General features: G+C 39.8%; 1 protein-coding gene across 2 annotated transcripts in view; it reads right to left on the bottom strand.

The window, feature by feature from the left end:
* Nucleotides 1-21461, bottom strand: part of IL12RB2 (interleukin 12 receptor subunit beta 2) — a 78981-nt gene that overhangs the window by 53007 nt on the left and 4513 nt on the right. The window contains exons 1-7 of one of the 2 annotated variants that reach the window (XM_081818594.1): nt 16533-17047; nt 14571-14682; nt 12783-13070; nt 5640-5754; nt 4521-4705; nt 3165-3307; nt 1283-1433 (exon numbers count right to left, since the gene is read on the bottom strand). In XM_081818594.1, coding sequence (XP_081674720.1) covers nt 1283-1433; nt 3165-3307; nt 4521-4705; nt 5640-5754; nt 12783-13070; nt 14571-14646 — 958 coding nt within the window. In that variant the 5' untranslated portion in view covers nt 14647-14682; nt 16533-17047. Of the gene's footprint in view, nt 1-1282; nt 1434-3164; nt 3308-4520; nt 4706-5639; nt 5755-12782; nt 13071-14570; nt 14683-16532; nt 17048-21461 lie in introns of those variants that run through there. The other variant, XM_081818595.1, reaches the window with a different exon arrangement.

Raw genomic sequence — 21461 nt, 5'->3', positions numbered from 1 at the left:
AATTATCATATGGTTTCACTCATATGTGGAACATAAACAATAGCACAGAGGACCATAGGGGAAGGGAGGGAAATCTGTAGGGGGAGAAATCAGAGAGGGAGATGAACCATGAGAGACTATGGACCCTGGGAAACAAACTGAGGATTTCAGTGGGCAGGGGGTTGGGGGGTAAGGTAACAGGGTGATGGGTATTAAGGAGGGCACGTGTTGTGATAAGCACTGGGTGTTATGCATAACTGATGAATCGCTGAACATTACATCAAAAACTGATGATGTACTATACAGTGGCTAACTGAACATAATAAAAAAAACCAAAAAAACCTAATATTCAGATGGCTACTTCTGTGTATCCAAAGATTTGCTAATATTGACATAAAGCTCATACAGGTAATTTTGCTCCAATAAAATGTTTGATTACACCTTCGTAAGTTGTCTTCCCTATAATTGCCAAAAAGAAAATTCCATCAGACTGAGAATTATATTTGATATCCTTTCCATAGCTATGGGCAGTCTGGTGGCCCTCATTTGAGCAGTGAGTATCAAAGGCATGATGAAGGGCAGTGCCATAATATTTGGAGGAGAGAGGATTGCTGGATGTTAAACTTTATTTAAAATGTTATGTCTCCACGAACCATGAGAAACTATGAATTCTGAAACAAACTGAGGGTTTTAGAGGGGAGGGGGTGGGGGGATGGGTTAGCTGATGATGGGTATTAAGGAGGGCACGTATTGAATGGAGCACTGGGTGTTATACGCAAACAACGAATCATGGATCACTACATCAAAAACTAATGATGAAAAAAAAATGTTATGTCTCCAGAGTCTACCTTCTTTCAAGCTTTTAATTTTCATAGAATCCAAAAGGTAAAATGTATCAAGTTTTAAATTTTATAAAGGAATGAAATTACCAGTTATGGTTTTGTGGAATGAGAGAGTTCCTGAGATAAGAAGTGAAATAGAAATATAGTTATAACCAAACATTACTGAAGCATCAGCTTGTAACCAACATGACAACATGTGGCAAGAAAGAGCAGGACTTACCGAATGTTAAAAATTTCCTAGCAATATAAACATATAGCCCTGGATAGTTACAGTACTTAAGCTAATGTCAAAATTAAGTTGTTAATTAATGTACTCATTTACTTGTTAATTAATGCATTAAATTAACTTGTTGGTTTAGTACCAGTACTTAGAGATCCTATTCCAAGGAAATCCTTATATCTTCTTCTCCCCCTCCTGTCTCTCCTCCCTCTCCTTCCACTCCCCTCTTTAAAACACATACCTTCTTCTGGGGTTTGTGTTCTCAACGATTCACTCCAATCACTCCAACTACCTTTATATAGATGTAGCTTAGCGGAAATCTGAAATTCATACTCTGTAAATGGTTTCAGATCCAGCAAATCATGTCTTCCTTTGGTATTTGTAGCACTGACCTTGAATCAGACAAGACTTTTTTAAAGGGGTCTATTAAAATTAAATGAAAGAATTTTGACACACATAGGTAAGAAACTTGAGTAGATAACCTTTTCTACTTTTTTAGATCTGTCATTCATTGAGAAGACAATGACAGGGTTATTGAATACAAATGATGTTAATCTGAATTAGCTTCTCAATAAAAACAAACTCTGGGGTCTAAGAACCCATCTATAAGGCCCCAAGGGGGATCCTGAAACAAGCTGAAAAATACCAATTCTCAGAAAAGTCTTGGAGAATTTTCTAGAGATTATTTTTTATTTGGTCGCAATTACAATGTGATAAATGTTTCTTTTAAAAAGATTTTATTGGGGCGCCTGGGTGGCTTAGTCGTTAAGCGTCTGCCTTCAGCTCAGGTCATGATCCCAGGGTCCTGGGATCGAGCCCCCATCGGGCTCCCTGCTCAGCGGGGAGCCTGCTTCTCCCTCTCCCACTCCCCCTGCTTGTGTTCCCTCTCTCGCTGTGTCTCTCTCTGTCAAATAAATAAATAAAATCTTTAAAAAAAAAAAAGATTTTATTTATTTGAGAGAGAAAGAGAGAGCAAGATAGAGCAAGCATGAGCAGGGATAGAAGCAGAGGGAGAGGGACAGGCAACTCCCTGCGGAGCAGAGATCAGAGCTCTAGATCCCAGGACCCTGAGATCATGACCTGAGCTGAAGGCAGATGCTTAACCGACTGAACCACCCAGGTTTTAACACAGACATAGAACTGGCTTCAAAAAGAAAACTTTAATTGTATTAAAAAATTAATTACTATGTTTCTCCTGAGTTTCAGCTATATGTGGAACTTACCTTCTGTTATTTTTTTTTATTTTATTTTATTTTTTTTATTTATTTGAGACAGAGAGAATGAGAGACAGAGAACATGAGAGGGAGGAGGGTCAGAGGGAGAAGCAGACTCCCTGCCGAGCAGGGAGCCCGATGCGGGACTCGATCCCGGGACTCCAGGATCATGACCTGAGCTGAAGGCAGTCGCTTAACCAACTGAGCCACCCAGGCGCCCTACCTTCTGTTATTTTTATAAGTCATTATATTTTACAAAAATACCAGGAGGAATTATAATCTTAAAATTTAATTGTAAAAAAATTAATGTCTAATATTAGATCAAAGTATTGCGTCTTTATCTTTGGAATATTCAATTCCATATAAGTCTCTATGGACATTTCCTAATATTCCTTTTTCTAATATGTTAAAAAAAATTACTAAAAAGTAATACAGAGGGAGTTGTAGCATAACAAGGTGAAATGAGTCCTTTATGAGAAATAAATCACAGAAAATTAATATTGGTTTACAGAAGCCTGTGGCTAAATAAATTTCAGAATCAAGGACGCCTGGGTGACTCAGTCGTTTGGGCATCTGCCTTCGGCTCAGGTCATTACCCCAGGGTCCTGGGATGGAGCCCCGCCTCAGGCTCCTTGCTCCGCGGGGAGCCTGCTTCTCCCTCTGCCTCTGCCTCTACCCCCATCCCCCCACCCCGGCCTGCCTGTTCGCGCTCTCTCTCTCTCAGATAAATAAATAAAATCTTATTTCTTAACAAATAGAGGTGTATATGACTATCTGATCTATCTCAAGTGTGTACTTTAGGGCTATATATTCTTAAACCCAGTATTTTGCTGGCATGAAAAGACAGAGATCTGTGCAGTGATATTAAGAGCCCTTCCCTGATTTTCCCCTTTACTCTAAAACCATTACCATTTTCCAGGCCCCACTACTGTTGGGCCGATATCTGAGTCGATTAAGCAGCACCAGCCCCTCATCGTTCCACTGAAGGATACATCTGTTCACAGAAGCGTTTACACATTTGATTCTGATGTCCCATGGAGGAAGAGGCCTCACTGGTGATCAGAACAAACAAAAAAGTGTGATTCGGGCTCTACAATTGGAAATAACCTTTGTTTTGACATGAGCTAGAAAGAACTGAACAAAACTCATTTCTAAGATACATGACCACCAAAGCTGGTGAAATAGATAAGAGAGAAACCCCTGGCTTTTTAGAGAAGAAAAAGTTTCATTCACTACGGAATCATTAAAATAATTCTCCTTAATCTACCCTTATTTTTACCAAATAAACTACCTCCAACATTAGTGATAGTGTCGACTGCATTTAATCCAACGTACCAAGAAAACCAATGTGCCAAACCTGAGGGTTCCAATGGCTGAGAAGGGAGAGGTGGCTAGTGGTGATCACCTCTCAGAAAGGGAAGAAATGTTGGTAGTCATATGGAAGGGACAGAGGAACAGAGAACACAGGAATAGAATAAGAGGGGAAAGAAGGGGCCTTACAGAGGAATAGTCAATGGGAAGAAATGAAAGGTAAGATGGGGAGAAGTATGATAGGAAAATGTATAGTAAATGCCTATGTCAAGGCTCATAGCAGTATGTGTGCAAAGAGGTGCTGTGGGAAGAGAGAAGAGACACGCCCAGTGTAAGGCCAGAACTTAAGGGAGGCCAGAAGCCCAGTCCTATTTGGGATGGTCAGAATTTGAGGATGCTTGAGATTGGCCTCTGATTGAACTGGGCTAATTATATTTGCTCAGAAACGTGCTGGGATTGGCTCACTCCAGCTCCTAAGGTGATGAGAGGAATGGAAGTAGGTATTCTCAGAGTAAGATGCATTTGTAACTTGATACATTTTATTGATAGTAGGCACCTCTGCTCTGGCCCAGCAGGCCCACAGGTAGCCTATCTCAGAACAGTGGAGTAACCATGGGGTAAAAAGACACCTCTGCCGAGAAGTGCCCACTCTGAGCTTCATGAATAACCTTGCAGGACCCTCTCCTCAGTCGAATGGTATCACTGGCAGCTAGTGCCTCCATACGACTGGTCTCTTTTTTCTCCAACAGAGAGAATAATGTTGAATATTCCATTTTGTACGACCATCTCTATAAAGTTCTAGGATCATGCACCCTTTTACTTGCATCAAAGTAATATCTATCCTTTGTGACACTGTCCCTTTTGAAACAATCACATACAGAACATCCGAGTAATTTTTAAAATAATGTTCATATACCAATGAATGATACCTACAAAAAGTGAAATAAAATGTACCTATGTCCAAGAATGTAAATGTGGATGGAAATGAAGAAGCAGTTCCAAGGCTATTGATAGCAGTAACCTTGGCTGTGTAGCTGGATTCAGGCAATTCAGGGGTTAGGTTGACTCCAAGGTCCAAATGGTCACAATAATGACCATTACATTGCTTCTGCCAAGTTAAATTTTTTGGTCCATTTAACCTATAAATAAAAGACAATCGTGTTTAGCAAGATACTTTATGAGCTACTGGCTCCCTCTAGTACAAAGGAATAGAATATTCAAGTATTTAAAATTCTAGACATTTTGTTAAGGTCAGTCTTATTACTAGGGGATACATTACAGGAATATTTGTATTCTATGGTCATAAATAGGACCATATTTTCCTCTCCTCTCCCCTTTTTTGGTAGGACTGAGACTTTTTGATGTTCATGTAGATAAGTAACCATACCTACACCACCTAAATTCCCAAAACCCTGACTGGCATCCTGGCTCCTCAGGGCAGATATAATTGTTATACAAAGGATCCATGGCCACATAGGCATTTTCTGCACAGAAGTGCCAGCTTCTGGTACAGACTGGAACCCTGGGCTCCACTTCCTTTCCCCCATTTCCTGCTCACTTAGGCACAGGGCAAACCAGCTGGATCTTTGGATGGGATTATGGGATCAACTCCAGGGAACAGACTTTCCCAGACTCTCCTTTGTGTGGACTTCCTTCCAGATCAGGCAAAGGTGCTTTAAAAAGAAACTCCTCCAAAGCTAATGGAAAGAAAGCTACCACAAGGATGAGTCTATTTATATATTATGACCCCAAGAGTCTACAATGGCAAAACAGGGAAGGGATATAATGCAGCCAGTTTAACCCTATTAGAGCAGGGAGAAACATCCATAACATGGACCTCGGATGCTCTGAGAACTCCCGAGTTAGATCTCAGATTCAAGACCTTAGTTCTCACACTTTAGATGAACCAGTTTTAATTGATGAACCCTAGACATTTTTTTTTTTTAAGTACCTAATTACCTAGAGGTGTCTATTGCTTCTTCTCTCTGGCAAAAATAAAAGTATTAGATATTTCTAAATGTAGTCTAAGATAACATCTACAAAACAGTTGCAAAAATACAGTCTCTCACTCACTGTAAAGTATATGCAGTATATAGATGGGTGTCACGTCCTCTGTCCCAGGTGCAGGTCACAGTCCCACGTTCTCCCTTCTGTATACAAGATAAGTTCTGAGGCTGTTCCGGAACAACTTTAAAAACAAAGTGCAAAGCCTCATATTGTAAACAGCACACAGTTGATATCTCTATCACATTGTTATTATTTGGCAATAAGATAACAATACTTTCCCTATGTCTAGATTCCACCAAGTTCAAATTTGCTTCCAAGGCATGAACATCTTCTAATAACAATAGTGAATATGGATCAAACACTACATGCCAAGTCCCATGCGTTATATGAGGTTTTCCTCAATTAGACATCACAGTAGCTCTATCAAGTATTTATTGTTATCATCCTCAATTTATTGAAGAGGAAACTAAGACTTAGAGGTTAACTATCTTGTCCCAAATTACAAAACTGTGAAGTGGCAGAGTAGGAGTAGCGGACTTGAGTCCAAGCCTTTTACCACCACATTCCCCCATTCTCCCTGACAGGTGAACATTCAGTGCTACGTCCATTACCACTGGTGAAGTCCATTCAAATATTAGAAACCTCTAAAGATTCCAGGCCTCTTTCTCTCCATAGACCTGGTATTTGCTGCCATGATACTTCCACCCACTAGCCCTAGGCATGTTCTTCTGGGCTGTACCAGCTAATCTAATTTCTGCAGCATCACTTGGAACACTTTATAAACATTCGTAAACTGATTCTTTATGTATGTGGACACTGAGTACCTTCTATGGGCTGGGCATTGTGCTAGCTATAGACATATAAAGGTGTACAAGGCAGACAAGGTCCCTTCTATCAAAGGTGTGTATTTGTAAATTAAGCCATTTTATAGTCAAAGGTGAACCCAAAGCTAGGAGTTTCTCAGATTTAGTGGAGGTAAGAGAAAATTCTGTTACTCATTGATCTCATCCCACTCTAATACTGAGACCCACATGTGAGAGATGTTTCCTTTGGGTGAGATAAAACAAATATACCACTGAAGCCCTAGATATTGTCTGTACCAAAAAAAAAAAAAAGCCTGTAATTGATGGAATAAATGACTTTTTTTTTTTTTTGTCCTTAGCAAACACCACAGACCTGGGCACAATAATTATCCACTGGGTGATAGTGGACAGGTTAACTTCTCAGAAGTTCAGTTTCTTCATTTATAAAACGGGTATATTAATATGTAGCTCATATAGTTTTGTTTAATGGAATAATAAACTTTCTTTTCCTGAAAGAACAGACTCTTTCACATATATATGAAATACGTATATCTTATATTGAATATATATGAACTATACATACACACACATATATATATACACACACGCACACACACACTCTGTATATACCATATATAGTTCCCTGGCAAAGGGTGCTGGGAAGGAAATATTTTGAGCATGGTTAAATGTATATATACACTGTATATATCTGTATACATAACTACTTATGATCCAGTTGATCCACTTAGACTACTACATTAACTTCTCATTTTCTGTACAACTTTTTGTTTACCTTGGAGCCCATAAAAAATCGTCCTGTTCTTCCATTAGTTTTCTTATTCTTAATATAATTCCAAACTCTCAAGCCAATTATCTGAACCACTGTTCAACATATTCAAATGCTGTTTCGTTTGCCTGAAGACCTCTTTCTAGGGTCCTTGGGAACTATCCCAACAAGACAGGTTTGCCTCTGTGCCTGGTACACAGCTGCTATTTTGATATTGCCAGTCCTTAGTATAATGGAAATTCCTTCATTTTCCAGTGTTTGACCTCCTGTTTCTTAAATCCAATTCTTTCTTCTCCCCTGATTTAATTTTTTGTGATGGTGGGGTACATCCTCCAGTAATTCCTGGGAAAGGGTACAGGGAGGAAATATTTTGAGCACGATTATTTATTCTACCCTCACACTCGACTGGATACTTTGGCTGAGTATTGAATTCTAAGTTGAAAAGAATTTTCAAAATCCAGGATTTTGGAAGCAATGCTCTGTTGTCTTCTATATTCTAGGGTGCTGTTAAGAAGCCTGAAGCCAGGGACGCCTGGGTGGCTCAGTCAGTTGAGCGTCTGCTTTCGGCTCAGGTCCTGGATCCTGGGATTCAGTCCCACATTGGGAAGGGCTCCTTGCTCAGCGGGGAGCCTGCTTCTCCCTCTGTCTGCTCTGCCTGCCGCTCTCCCAGCTTGTGCTCTCTTTCTCTCTGACAAATAAATAAAATCTTAAAAAAAAAAAAAAGATGCCTGAAGCCATTTTGATTCTTGAACCACTGTTTTTAATTTTCAGAAAATTGTAGAATCTTTTCTTTGTCCCCATTTTTCTGAATTTTCACAAAGATATGCTTAAGGAGGGTCTATTCTCTTCTGGTTTCTCAGAGTTCATACATTCTGGGAACTTATATCTTTCAGTTTGGGAAATAGTCTTGAATTATTTCTCCGTTGATTCTCCTATTTTTTCCTTTCTAAAAATTCCTAGTTTTTAAAGTTTGAGTTTTCCTCTAATTTTATACCTTATCTTCTATATTTTTAAGCTCTTGGTCTTTCTGTTCTACTATCAAGGAAAAGCCTCCTCAGTATACATCCACCCTCCTATTAAGTTTTTCATTTGTTTATCTTTGGGGGCAATATTTTCTCTGAGTATTTCCTTTCCACACAGCATCCTATTTTTATTCTGTATGCACTAGTTTCTTGTAATTCTCTGAGGGTATCAAGGATAGTTTTTGTTTTTTAACATTTCTTCTCCCTGAATACCCTCTATTTCTTCCACTTTGCTTATATGCTTTGTTCCATACATTGTTCTGGTTTCTATCTTTCATAGTAGACATTTTCCCCAGATCGTTATATTTCTACTCATGTGTAGGAGTGAGGCACTAATTACAGATTGGAGCTCTGCATGTGTGTCAGCTGAGGGGTGTTTGCTGACTCTGAGTTTCACTCCAAGGTGATCTGGCGAGGTTTCCTTGGGAACCTATGTTGTAAATAATTGTAGGTATTTCCTCTCGGACTTACCAGATTTCCCAGAAAAGGATATTCTAACTTGAGTGGAGGAGGGTACAGGGCTCAAGGGAGCTGTATGCAAATGTTCCTTTAATCCCCTTTGTTTTCCAGCATGGTACTACCAATCTCAGCTGGACTGGCTGGAGCTAGTTTAGCAGCCCTTTAATGCCAAGCCTCCAGTCTTATGCCAGAGTAGGAGAGCAGTGAATGTCTAGCTACATGGAATTGGGAAAGAGATCTGAGAATCTGTTTTTCAAATAGATTTTTCAATCAAACCTCTCATTTTTAGTCCCATTCTTACCCTCACTCCCAGAAGGACATGGTACCACCAATTTCTGAGTCTTTCTGGGGTGGGAGATTCTGCATTCACTCATGTTGCATCAAGATGTTTCTCACTGCTGGCTAAGCCAATTATCACTGATCTACCTGTTTTCCAGCTTCCAAAAGTTTGTTGATATGTCTCCCCTCCCATCCCTTTTGTCCTTTAGGATTTGTGCCTCTAGAAAATTTTCTTTACTGCATCTTGGCTTAATTTCAGGGGGATCAATGTAAATATATGTGTTCAAACCACCATCATTATCTTAACCCTTCATAGGTAATGATGACCAAATGAGATATAAAGCATGTGGCACCTTTAAGTAATGAAACAATTCTAATCGTACCTTTACTCCTAAAAGTTTGCAGAGACTCTCATTTTAAAGAGCACAGCTTTTACTGAAAAATCAAGTCAACTTTCCCAACATGAGGTCCCCACACCATGAAATCAAGGTGTCTACTTCAGCCCAGGACTTGGTTTTGGCAGAGATTATCTGTCCCAGGGGAACCCAGATCTCATTCTCTTCAATACAAGTGTATAATAGCTGACACCCCCCCAAAAAGGACAGAAATCAAAGCCTCTGAAAATTAAAATAGCTTGCAATATAATAAATTTCTATGAGTATTATGGTTGTTATCATTTTTGTTTTTTTTAGGGAGAGATTGCAACAGGGTGAGGGGCAAAAGGAGAGGGAAAGAGAGACTCCCAAGGAGGCTCCACATGGAGCCCGATGTGGGGCTCAATCCCACAACCCCGAGATCATGACTCAACCCAGGCATCCCACGGTTGTTACTGTATTTAAAAGCCCTACTTACTATGGGAAACTAAATGGCTTAGAAAAACAGCTTTCAGAAATACCGCCAGTCAAGCATATATTGAAAACAACCAAGCAAGGATCCATTGTCTTTCATTTATTACCTTGATTTTCTAAGTAGTTTGTGGATCAACCCTGTGAGGTTAAGCTAGAGCACTGACTGCTTAGTAACCACACAACTTGAATGAACTCTTGGTAGTAGAACCACCCAAGCCCAAAGAGAGGCTGGGAAAAAAAGGTTAAATTACCCATTCCCAGTTCTGAAAAACCAGCCAACTTTATGACCACATTCTCAGGATATACAATGGCCCTACAAAAAAGGATACCACTTACCACAAAAAAGAAAAGAGGCTGTTTACTCCCTCACTAGATAAGATTAAGCTTACCATACTAGGTGAAACCAAAATTCATTGCGTCTTTTCTTGGAATGATTAGCCATACTCAGAAAAAGCTGTTGCTTCCAGTCAGTCCTTCACCTCAAAGGTGCTAAACTTGCTCAAAGAGCAGCCACTGATGGTGTGGTTACCACTTGAGCACACTGGACAAGCAACATTCCAGCAGTACCACCTAACTGAGCTGCACTATGACAGATCCTCTTAACCATCTCCCTAGGTCTTCTGAGGCTGCAAACTGTCACAAATGCATCTGCATACTCTGGATGAAAAAAAAATTAAGTAGACTCCATGCCCAGTGCAGAGCCCAATGCGGGGCTTGAACTCACGACCCTGAGTTCAAGACCTGAGCTGGTAACAAGAGTCAACACTTAACCGAGTGAGCCACCCAGGCACACCACTGGGTGGAAAACTCTAAAAATGGAAAGGGGTCGCAGCACTCTAACACATCTGAGCAAAGTAGGAAATGGACTAGATGGCTAAGGACATGTGCAAGAATACTGACCTCCAAGGCTACTGTTAGCCTAATAAATATGAAGAAAAACAGCAGCAACTGACGTCATAGGCCTGAGAACATCTAATACAAATACGTAATATTGGTCTACTAAGACAGCGAGTTACCTGGGTGAAACATTCAGGTGTTCTGAGGACAAAAGAGGTGAGGACCAATGGTGTTTTTTAGAGAAATTTTCATTTGTCTATCACTTTCTTGTACTTTCTTTTAAGGGAAATGGACTCGTATCTACCATGTGGCACACAGGAAGAAGAGTCAAGCCAGCTAAAACCTCCACCCTAGAGCTTATCACCTCAGTGCCTTCTCTGCGCCTGGTACTAGATTAAACACTTTGCATACCAGATGTCATCTAATCACTACAACCATCTCATGAAGTAGGTGTTAATATCTTGATAACACAGACAGAGAAACTGGGGCTCAGAGAATTGAAACTGCCTATCAGTATACTGTTAGTGACAGGGCTGGGCTTCAAAGCCCATACTCCTTTTAGGACACCACAGGCGGTCGGAGCTGAGAGTACATGACCCGTAAGTGGTGTGAATAGGAGGCCACAAATGGGAAGAAGAGGCCTGGACCTGGTTTATGTCTCCTTAGCCTCCAGTGATTCATTTGGCTGTGTGCTTGGTGTTCTGCTCGGTGCTTCTGGTGGCTCTCCAGCAAGATTGCTTGGCCCCAACCATATCCTTATAGGTTACAGAGAAGTGGTTTCCATTTTTCCTGAAAAGAGTTTCATTGAGCTTTGTTTCACTGTCTTCATGTCAGGGGCTCTGTCCTTGCATCTTGGTCAGTCAGCCTGAAGTCCTCCTACTCTCCCCACCCCTCTTACTGTCCACTCCTGACCTTCTCTGGAACCACGGAGGCACAGTTTCCTGGGATGACTCAGAGCCCGTGCATACTCACTGGCTTGCCTGGCTGGGCCTTCGAGGCTAAGGGTGCGGGCTGCAGTCTACAAGCTTTAGGCAGGTATACTGCGGGCTCACCTGGGCACTGTGGCTCATGCTATAGATGCCAGCTCTGAGGTCTTAGTTCTTACTCCCAGCAGCTTTCTGGAGGGACCAGCAGTGCAAGCCAGCATGTAGGGGAGTTGATACCCTATGGGTAAATTTTGACCAATGAGAGTTAAATTCTTCTCTTTCTCTGTCATTGTACTCCCATATGTTTTTTCTGGGAATGTCCCTAGTGACCAAGCAACCAGCTGTATTTTCTGTTGGTGCTGTGGCCAGATCAGTAATCTGACCTCCTTGTGTTTGCTTTGGTCCTTTCCTGGCTCATTCCCTCACTCTTGCTTCTTTGAGACTATATAAGTCAACTCTCCTGATAAAGCATGAGCCTATCAGTTCTGGCTCATGGAGATTTCTAGAAAACCCAGAAAACGGGGTGCCTGGGTGGCTCAGTCGGTTAAGCGGCTGCCTTTGGCTCGGGTCATGATCCCAGAGTCCTGGGATCGAGCCCCGCATCGGCCTCCCTGTTCAGCGGGAAGCCTGCTTCTCCCTCTCCCACTCCCCCGCTTGTGTTCCCTCTCACGCTGTCTCTCTCTGTCAAATTAATAAACAAAATCTTTAAAAAAAAAAAAAAACCCAGAAAAGAGTGTGACAACAGTTCTCCTTTAACCTCTGCTAAGTATGATAACCAGTGGTCAGGAGTGAATGTGGATATAAGGACTATTAAGTTAGGGAAAGGAGAATTGCTCAGCCTTGGGTACTCAACCTGGGCTTCATAAGTCAAAAACGGTATCTCTTTCTTCTTTTTAGGAGGTTGTAGCTTTGAACAAATTCTCATAAATCAAGAAGGCATGAAGATTCAGCTGCAGAGATTCTCTTTCCTGCCACTGGAGTCCAAGGACAACAGGTCCTTAGTCTTAATGGGCAAAATAACTGGTGGGGAGGGAGGGTTGGGAGAGAGAGAGAGAACACTACTACATGAGGTCCAAATTCTATTTCTTTCTGGATTTCTCATATTGAGGTACTCATATTGCTATCAAGATAAAATATACCCATGTGGCAGGAAAAGAAAGAACACTGCCCTATATTTGGATTTCTGTCTAACACATGACAAATACCAAAAGATGACTAGTTTTTAAGAATTCAGAATGGAATGCTCACCACCAACTGAGATCTCTGCCCCACATATTCGTAATTCCTTGTTTTTGCTACAGGCCAGTTTACAGAGAAACACTGTTGTACCCAGAGGAAGACCTGTGACTTGAGAACTGAGGAAGTGACCATGCAGAAAATTGATTCTTCTGTTAAACTTGTAGAGGATTAACATATTAAAACCAGGATATTGTGAGCAGCCTTGTTTGGGCTTCAAAGAGCATGAAATATTGACAGCTGATCCAAGTGAAATTACATGGGAAGGCTCCACAGTCACATCTCCTCTCCTGCATGCATCTGCAATAAGACACAAGTCAGCACATAAGAAACCCATTTCAAAATGGTGGGTTTGTGTGATTCTCAAGAGCAGGGTAAAATTAATCCCATCAAATCATGGAAATAGAAATAACCCACATTACTCTGGCTGTATTGTTGATGCACAATGAGAACAGAAGGCAACCACATTAAAGTCTAACTTTATTTTAATTAAAAGATGCATTGTTCTCAAAACAGTAAGACTAAAAGTGCTGAGAGAATAGGTTGGAACAGAGGACGAGGAAAAACCAATCTCTCTTATATGCAAATTATCCACCAGATTACTGGAAAATACTTCCCACAGTAAATCACATTTGCTTCCATCCTCATTTCTGATTTATAAGGCTTACTTCAATACTCAGAGCAAAAAGCAAAACAAACAAACAAACAAAATGACCATTTAAAAGGCTATTATAAACTCTAAGGGGTAGATTCAGGAATAATACTTTCTCTTGCTGTAGTGGTATAAAATATATATAATCTAAAACATTATTTTGTAACAAAAGAAAATATTCAGTGGCTCTGGTATGTTTGTGGTTGGCATCAAGGATGAAAACTAGGTCCTCCATGCCACACTTTGGTATTCCTTCAAGATGAAAGACACTGGGCTAAATGAACCATAACCCAGTACAGCTAATATGACATTACATGAATGTATTCTTCTTTTTAAAAGAGTGTATTTATTTATTTATTTATTGCCAGATACCATATTAAACTCATTAAAAGAGAGGTCATTCTTACTCTCTAGAAGTTTTTGTGTAAATAAATATGACAACTATTCAGAAATGGAACAGTTTTTGGTGGTCCCGCCAATGAAAGAACCTCAGAATTATAGATTTGCCCTGAATTTTCAGATGTGATGGAAAGCCTCCACTGAAAGTCCTTTTTTTTTTGTACTTATAAGATTGCTTTAATTACCCTAAACAGGAATTTGTAAAAAAGTTATTTAAATCAAATAAAGGAAATACTTAAATAAAACATTCTTTTTTATTTTCAGAACCAAAACTAAGTCTCTCTCTCTTTCTCTCCCCTCCCATCCTACTTATATGTCTGTTCTCTGTTTCTTTGGTTTCCATTGGTTGTAACGAGCTAGAAAGTAAAAAAGTAAGCTCCCAATAAAGAAAAGGGAAGGAAAATGTCAGCCATTATTTTTTTTTAGCATAGTTGAATTCACCCATGCATACCCTCTGTTAAAATGCACTATCATTTCTCATTTTAGTAAAATTCACAATGCCAGCTTTGTGGTTACCTAACCACTTTTTAAAGAGAAATTATATGATTGGACTAATACATTAATCAGCATAAATTAAACAAAATGCATATTAGTTCTAGATATGGAACCAGACTTACCCATTTAAAATGAGAGAAGACGGACTACAAAAGACCAAATACCAGAACAATTCTCACAAATACATATTTCATCTGTAACTGAGAGTTTAAACCACAAATCCTTCTACAGATTCAATTATAGAAATATCTTACCTATGTTTGCTTTAACCAACAACAACACAATGATAAAAATAAGTGCCAGTGAGCACCCTCCAACTGTATGTGCCATGAACAGTCAATTCTGGAATACACCTCTGTAATTTTCCTTGCAAAAGAAGACAAATTCATTCATGTTAAATACATTCAGAAAATACCAGAACCAAAATCATTCAGAAAGACTTAGAATGCTCCTTTAACTTCTCTATATTGTTAAGATTTTTTTAAGCAGTATACTTTTAAAACTAGTAAATTAAAAATCTTAGCCACCTCTAACCCCCATTCACTTAAGCTCCTTGGCGTTGGCAAAGGATGGGAGAAGAGACATTGGAGTCCTTTAGAACTGGGCTTAAGAACTTTGAGACTGTGGGGCACCTGGGTGGCTCAGTCAGTTAAGGTTAAGCATCTGACTCTAGATTTTGGCTCAGGTCATGGTCTTAGGGTTGTGAGATTGAGCCCCACATTGGGCTCCGTGCTGGGTGTGAAGCCTACTTAAGATTCTCTCTCTTCCTCTCCCTCTGCCCCCCCAAATAATAATAAAATAAAAAAAATAAAAAAAACTTTGAGGCTGTGGGCGAGTTACTTAACCTTCTGAGCTTCAGTCGCATACAAAATTTTTTTTCTTCCAAATAGGGCTGCATTATCATAGTCAAACATAGTGGTGTTAAATCTCAAGACAGATGAGAATTTCTGAGCTATTCATGTGCTTTTAGAAGTAACAGGAAATTAAAAAGTGGCTCATACCCCTCTCCTGGAACTTAGTAAAAGACTGATCTCTTTGGTCATAAGAAAGGGAGTTGTTGGAGTCTTCTACAGAAGTTCAAGTTTACTTGTTTGCTTGTTTATTCATTACTTGTTTATTTTACTATGTATTTCTATCTTGAATGTTTCAGAAAATGCAAACTGGTGATTTCTGATTGTTTCCCAATTTAAACCTAAGGAATGGTTCTACTATTCATTAGGAAATTAAAGGTGGGCCCCAAATCCATAAAGTAGGCTGGAAAGTTCTGTGATGTTAGGCCACTGGGAACCAGCAAATGCAAATGTTCACCTCTTACTCCCATACCTAGAGATACGCCAGAACATATTGGCCATTTTCAAAAAAAACTCACTTACTCATTCAATAGGCCACCTTTCATGTGCCAGGCACATCGTTAAGTGCTAGCGATACAACAGTACTGCTCTAATGGGTATATAGAAATGTGCTCACTTGCTCCTTTGACTTTTCTACCTCTAGCCTCGCCATCAATCAAGACAGCTCCAAAAAATTTAGCACCTTTTCAGTAGTCTTTGCTGGTTGCTCTTCCTCCTCCTGAATTTCAACTCTGGGAGGACCTCAGCTCATTCAAAACATTTTTTCTCTAGTTCTACTCCCTTCCCAGGGGATCTCACCTGGTCACCTGCCTCTAGAAATTATTTGTATGCTAATGACTCTCAGGTGCATATCTTCAACTCAGACATCTCTCAGTGCTCCAATCTGTCTCCTTGCATCACCTCTTGGACCTCTAATAAAGTGCTCAATATTAACATGATCAGTTGGAATCCTTGGTCTCCCTTCCACAAATTGGTTCTTTCCCTAGCCTTTTTGATTTCAGTAAATAACTGAAGTTGCTCAAAAACCTAGAAGTCATCCTTGATTCCACCCTCTTTCTCATCCCCTACAACCAAACCATCACTAAGTCCCATCAATTTTACCTCCAAAATATATCACAGATCAATCTGCTTCTCTCCATTCCTACTGTCCTCACTCCAGTCCAAAAGACTGTCATCTCTCCCCAAGGTGACTTCAGTAGGCCCTCAGTGTGTCTCTTGAATCCATCCTTACCCCTTTCTAAGTCATTTTCACATAGCGACTACCTTTTAGAAGAATAAATAAGATTACATTACCTGTTCATACCACCACTACTTAAAACCCTTCAATACGTCCATTGCTGTTAGAATAAAATCGAAAATCCTTACCGCACATGATCTTTCAGGCACCGCATGGCCTCACTTCTCCTGTCTTGCCACCATCATTTGCTCAACTTTTTTAGCCTTGCTTACTCCACTCCATTTGCACTGGCTTTCAGATTGTTGCTTAAATAAGACATGTCTTTTGCTGCCCAGAGACTCTGCATTTTCCATTTCCTCTGCTAGAATCCTCCTCCTCTGTTTCTTCGCAGCTGGCTGACTTACATCCTTCAGATCTCAGATCATGTGTCACTTCCTCAGAGAGCCCCTCCCTGACCACCTAGCCAAAGTGGTCTTGCCCAGCTACTTTCTACTCATCACCTTATTTATTGCCTTCATGGTACAGTTGGTAACTACTGTGTTTATTTACTTGACTACTTGTCTATCTATCTTTGTGCTAGAATAAGTCACCATGAGAGCAGGAACACTGGCTGTCTTGCTCACTGCTGTATGTCAGCACTAGGAAAGAGTACTTAATAAATGTTTATTAAAAGAAAGAAAAAAGTGAGGAAGGGGGAAGGAAGATGAGCTATAAAAAACTCCCTGTAAACATCCCTGTGGTAGGCAGAATAATGGCCCACCAAAGATGTCCTAAGTACCTGTGAGTATATTACATTACATGACAAAGGGACTTTGGAGATGCCATTATAGCTAAGGATCTGAAATGGGGAGGATTCTATATTATCCAAATGGGCCCAATCTAATTAAGGGAGTCCTTAAAAGTGGGTGAGGGAGGAAAAAAGGTCTGTCAGAGAGGTGTGATATGAGAAGGCCTAGATCTTCCACTGCTGGCTTTGAAGATTGAAGAAAGGGGCCATGAGCTAAGGAATGTGGTGGCCTCTAAAATCTGAGGGTGGCTCTGTTTACAGAAAATATAAAATGTATTTTTTTTTTTTTAGATTTTATTTATTTATTTGACAGAGAGAGCACAAGCAGGGAGAGAGGGCAGGCAGAGGGAGAAGCAGGCTCCCCACTGAGCAGAGAGCCCGAAATGGGGCTCGATCCCAGGACCCTGAGATCATCACCTAAGCCGAAGGCAGACACTTAACTGACTGAGCCACCCACATGCCCCTAAAATGTATTTCTTATGGGTCTTGGTTAAAAATGTTTGAGAAACACTGATCTAAATTGAAATCTGACAGTTTCCCTTCGTCTAAACCACACAGTCCAAGGTCATGGCATACAATGGCCTCTGTCAGCTAATTCCTGCCTTTATTACCAAGCACATCTACCTCTACTCTCTGCTGGCATTCTACTGTCTACTAACACTGAGCTGCATTGTTTCCCTGCACATCTCATGCCAATGCATGCTTCTGTATCTTTGCCGATTTTATTCTCTTACTTTTCCACTGTTCTTAGAATGGCTATATTCATCCATCCCAACCCAGTTCAGAAAACTTTTATTCAGCCATTCATTCAACAAATATGTATTAAGCAGTTGCTATGTGTCAGGGGCTAGGGATAGAGTAGACAGGATTTCAGCACTCATGGAACCAACATTCTAGAATAGGGAGACAGAAAACAAAGAAATAAATAACAAACAAATTCAGACAATGATAAAAGAAAAACATAAGAGAAGCTAAGGGGAAAGAAGCCTGGGGAGGAGAGAAGTTGGTCAATGAAGGCATTTCTAGGAAGTGAAGCTTGAGCTGAGATTGGCAGGGTACAAATGAAGACTCAGGATGAAGCCTAGAGGCAGAGGAATGACCTGGCTATGAGTGAAGCACAGAAAAAAGGTCAGGGTGGCAGGGGAGGTGACTGTCATCAGAGAATGGTAGGACATGAAATGGAGAAGAATCCAAGAGCCAGATCTACCATGGCCTTGTTTGCCATGGAAAGGAGCCTGGATTTTACTCTCAAATCTATAGGAAATCACTGATGTTTAATTAAAGGTTTTATTTATTTATTTAACTGAGTTTTAATTGAGGGTGTTACAAGATATGAATTATATTAAATATACACAGGCAAAGGCAAAAAACAAACAAAAAAGTTAGTCTTGGCTTCATGTACGGGACCAGAGTGGAAGCAAGCAGACCAGTTAGGAACCAATCGCAGGTACCCAGTAAGAAATGATGATGTGGACCACACTTACAGTAGTAGAGAAGGAAAGAAGTCGTCAAATCTTAGGAAGCCTTACCTATGTCTTTAGATCAGACTGAAGCCTCCTACATAGCATCCTGGCATCCTCATATCTTAGCACCTGCCATATTAAGTAGAACTACTTTATTTAGTTATCTGTCTCTTCCGTTTGTTTACAAACTCCTCATGAGCAGAGGCCACAATATATGGCACATAGTGGGCATGTGCTGAACTGAACAAAACTTAAATGGATTTTTTGTGTTCATCTATTCATGTAATGACATTACAACTACATTAAATCTGATTCTGCCACATTGTGGTTGACATAATTAATAATAAGTTTTTCTTTATTACCACTACCTTAGTTGCTTCATTAAAATTTGGAATAATCTGGCATAAAGGAAATTATGAATTGAACTAGAAGATAACTGAATCATGAAGGAACAGTTACACATGGATTAATAAGTTTCTGCTTCCTGACTACAAGGGGTATCTACAGGGTATCTTTCAATATGCACTGCAATTTATGGAGCTATGATAGTCTCCAAATAAGTAAAATATTTAATATCAAAATATTTGATTAGTTATTATAAGAATTTTTAAATGTATAAATATGAAATACATAAATACAAAATGCATATGAAATATGTATATAAGAAATATATATGAAATATGCATATATATGAAACACACCCCTACACACCTATATATGAAATAAGCAAAAGAGAGGATAAAGTTCAGTTTATATAGTACATTTATCCAAACATGAACTTGCTCATTCTCTTTGAATACCCAGTAAAATACTTTCTCCTTTTATAAGAAACTCAGAACCTCAAAGACCTTCAAGTAAATGAGGTATCTTCCAATAAAATGAAACCTCCTATCAACTGTAAACATCTTTCAGACAGCCTGCCTGTAGGGTTGATATTAAAACTACAACTCTATCTTGAATCAGAAAATCAAAGAGTATGCTATGTCATTGACTCATCATTCAAATTGTGACAGTTTCCAGATAGTGAAAACAATGTCTCAGTGAGGGGGACAAGGACCAGCCAGAAATATAGCAACTGGCAGGAAGGCAGGGGCATCTATTACCCCCTCAGTGAGTCTCTTTCCCCACTGCTCCAGGAAGAAGCACAAAATATGAACTACTGCAAAATCATATTTTACTAGGCCAGGAAAAACCCTTACCACAGGTGATAATTTCATGTAGGCAGGAGCACGTTCTACTTCCACATTACTTTTCTTCTGTAGCACCATGTTAAGTTCAAGGGACAGCACGGTATTATGGAAAAGAAAAAGGCTAGTGAATCTCAGTCCCACTGTGTGCTTTTAACAGTAAGAGTGCCATTTCTTACAGTGGGTACAGTAATATGGACCTAGACAAAGTTATCGGGAAGATTAATCTGATAGTGTCATGGACCCATGAGAATACCTAGAATGAAGTAGGCACTCCATTGAGGCTAGCTCCCATTTTCTCTTCTGGGTCCTGCTTTTGCATTTTTTTTTTAAATCGCTTATGACTTTCACTGAACTGGAATTATATGTTTTGTTAAACTAGGTAAAAAAAAAAAATCGTATGTTAGTCTATCTTTATTCTTAACCCTAGCTATCAAATACTTTAATAAGTCAGAGGAGGAAGGAATCTCAAAGGTTAGCTATTAATTCCCATGGTCCTGCTGCTTTCTTCCCCTCCCAACCGCTGACATTTGAGTCTGGGCCACTGTAGAACAACCAAGTGATTGTTCTAGACGTGCGTCAAGGCTGGCTGTCTTACAAATGAATGCCCTTGGGGTGCCCGGTGGCTCAGTCATTGAGTGTCTGCCTTCGGCTCAGGTCATGATCCCAGGGTCCTGGGATCGAGCCCCCATCGGGCTCCCTGCTCCGAGGAAAGCCTGCTTCTCCCTCTCCAACTCCCCCTGCTTGTATTCCTGCTCTTGCTCTCTCTCTCTCTGTCAAATAAATAAATAAAATCTTTTTTAAAAAAACAAATGAATGCCCTTAATTACCCAGTTCACTCAATGAGGCAGAGTACAAAATCCTTCCCTTCTGCTGGCAAAGCTAGTTACAGACATGTCTTACTGGTGGCAGCTCAGTATAAAGACAACACTTTGGAGGCCATCTCTTTTACCTTCCCCATTTTACAGATAGATAAACTGAGGCTTAGAGAAAAGAGGGGACTTGCCAAAGGTCATTAATAGCAGAATCCAGATCAGAACATAGGTTTCCTGATTTCTAACCCAACATTACCTCTAGCATGTGAGACTGCTCCTGATCAGTAGCAACAATAGCAGCATAACATTAAAAATAGTGCTAATGCTAACTCTACCATTAATACTAATGCTATAGTTTGTTGATCTCTTACGATATTCCAGGTACAATGCAGTTTACATACAATCTTTATGATACCCACTAGTAAAGCAATTATGATGCCTGATACTTTAATCTTCAGAAGCTTGAATCATTATTTCTTTTCTTTTCTTTTTGCTGAGATTATATGATTTATTATAGAGCACAGAACCACCTTCAAATAAGAGGTAAGAGACTTAGAAAATATCAAACTGGAGTCAAAGAAAGACTGTATTCTTACTGAATATACCGTAGCTTTGCTTCATGGATATATAACAGAATATGGTTATGGAAAAGAACAGTTCTACCAAAAAGTGGCATTTTGATGATTAAGGGCAACCTGGTAAATTGTTCAAAACCTATTCTACCAAAAAATTCTAATGTTAAAACTTGTGGCTCCTTATAAATTTACCCTAAGATGAAGCCATTAGTCAACAAATACCACTCATAATCAGTTTAACTACTCATTCTTTTTTAAATTTAAATTCAATTAATTAACATATAGTGTAT

The sequence above is a fragment of the Leptonychotes weddellii genome, chromosome 4 (genome assembly GCF_054177405.1).
Source record: "Leptonychotes weddellii isolate Sample4059 chromosome 4, ASM5417740v2, whole genome shotgun sequence".
NCBI classification, from domain to species: Eukaryota; Metazoa; Chordata; class Mammalia; order Carnivora; family Phocidae; genus Leptonychotes; species Leptonychotes weddellii.
This window is presented reverse-complemented; position numbering and strand designations above follow the sequence as displayed.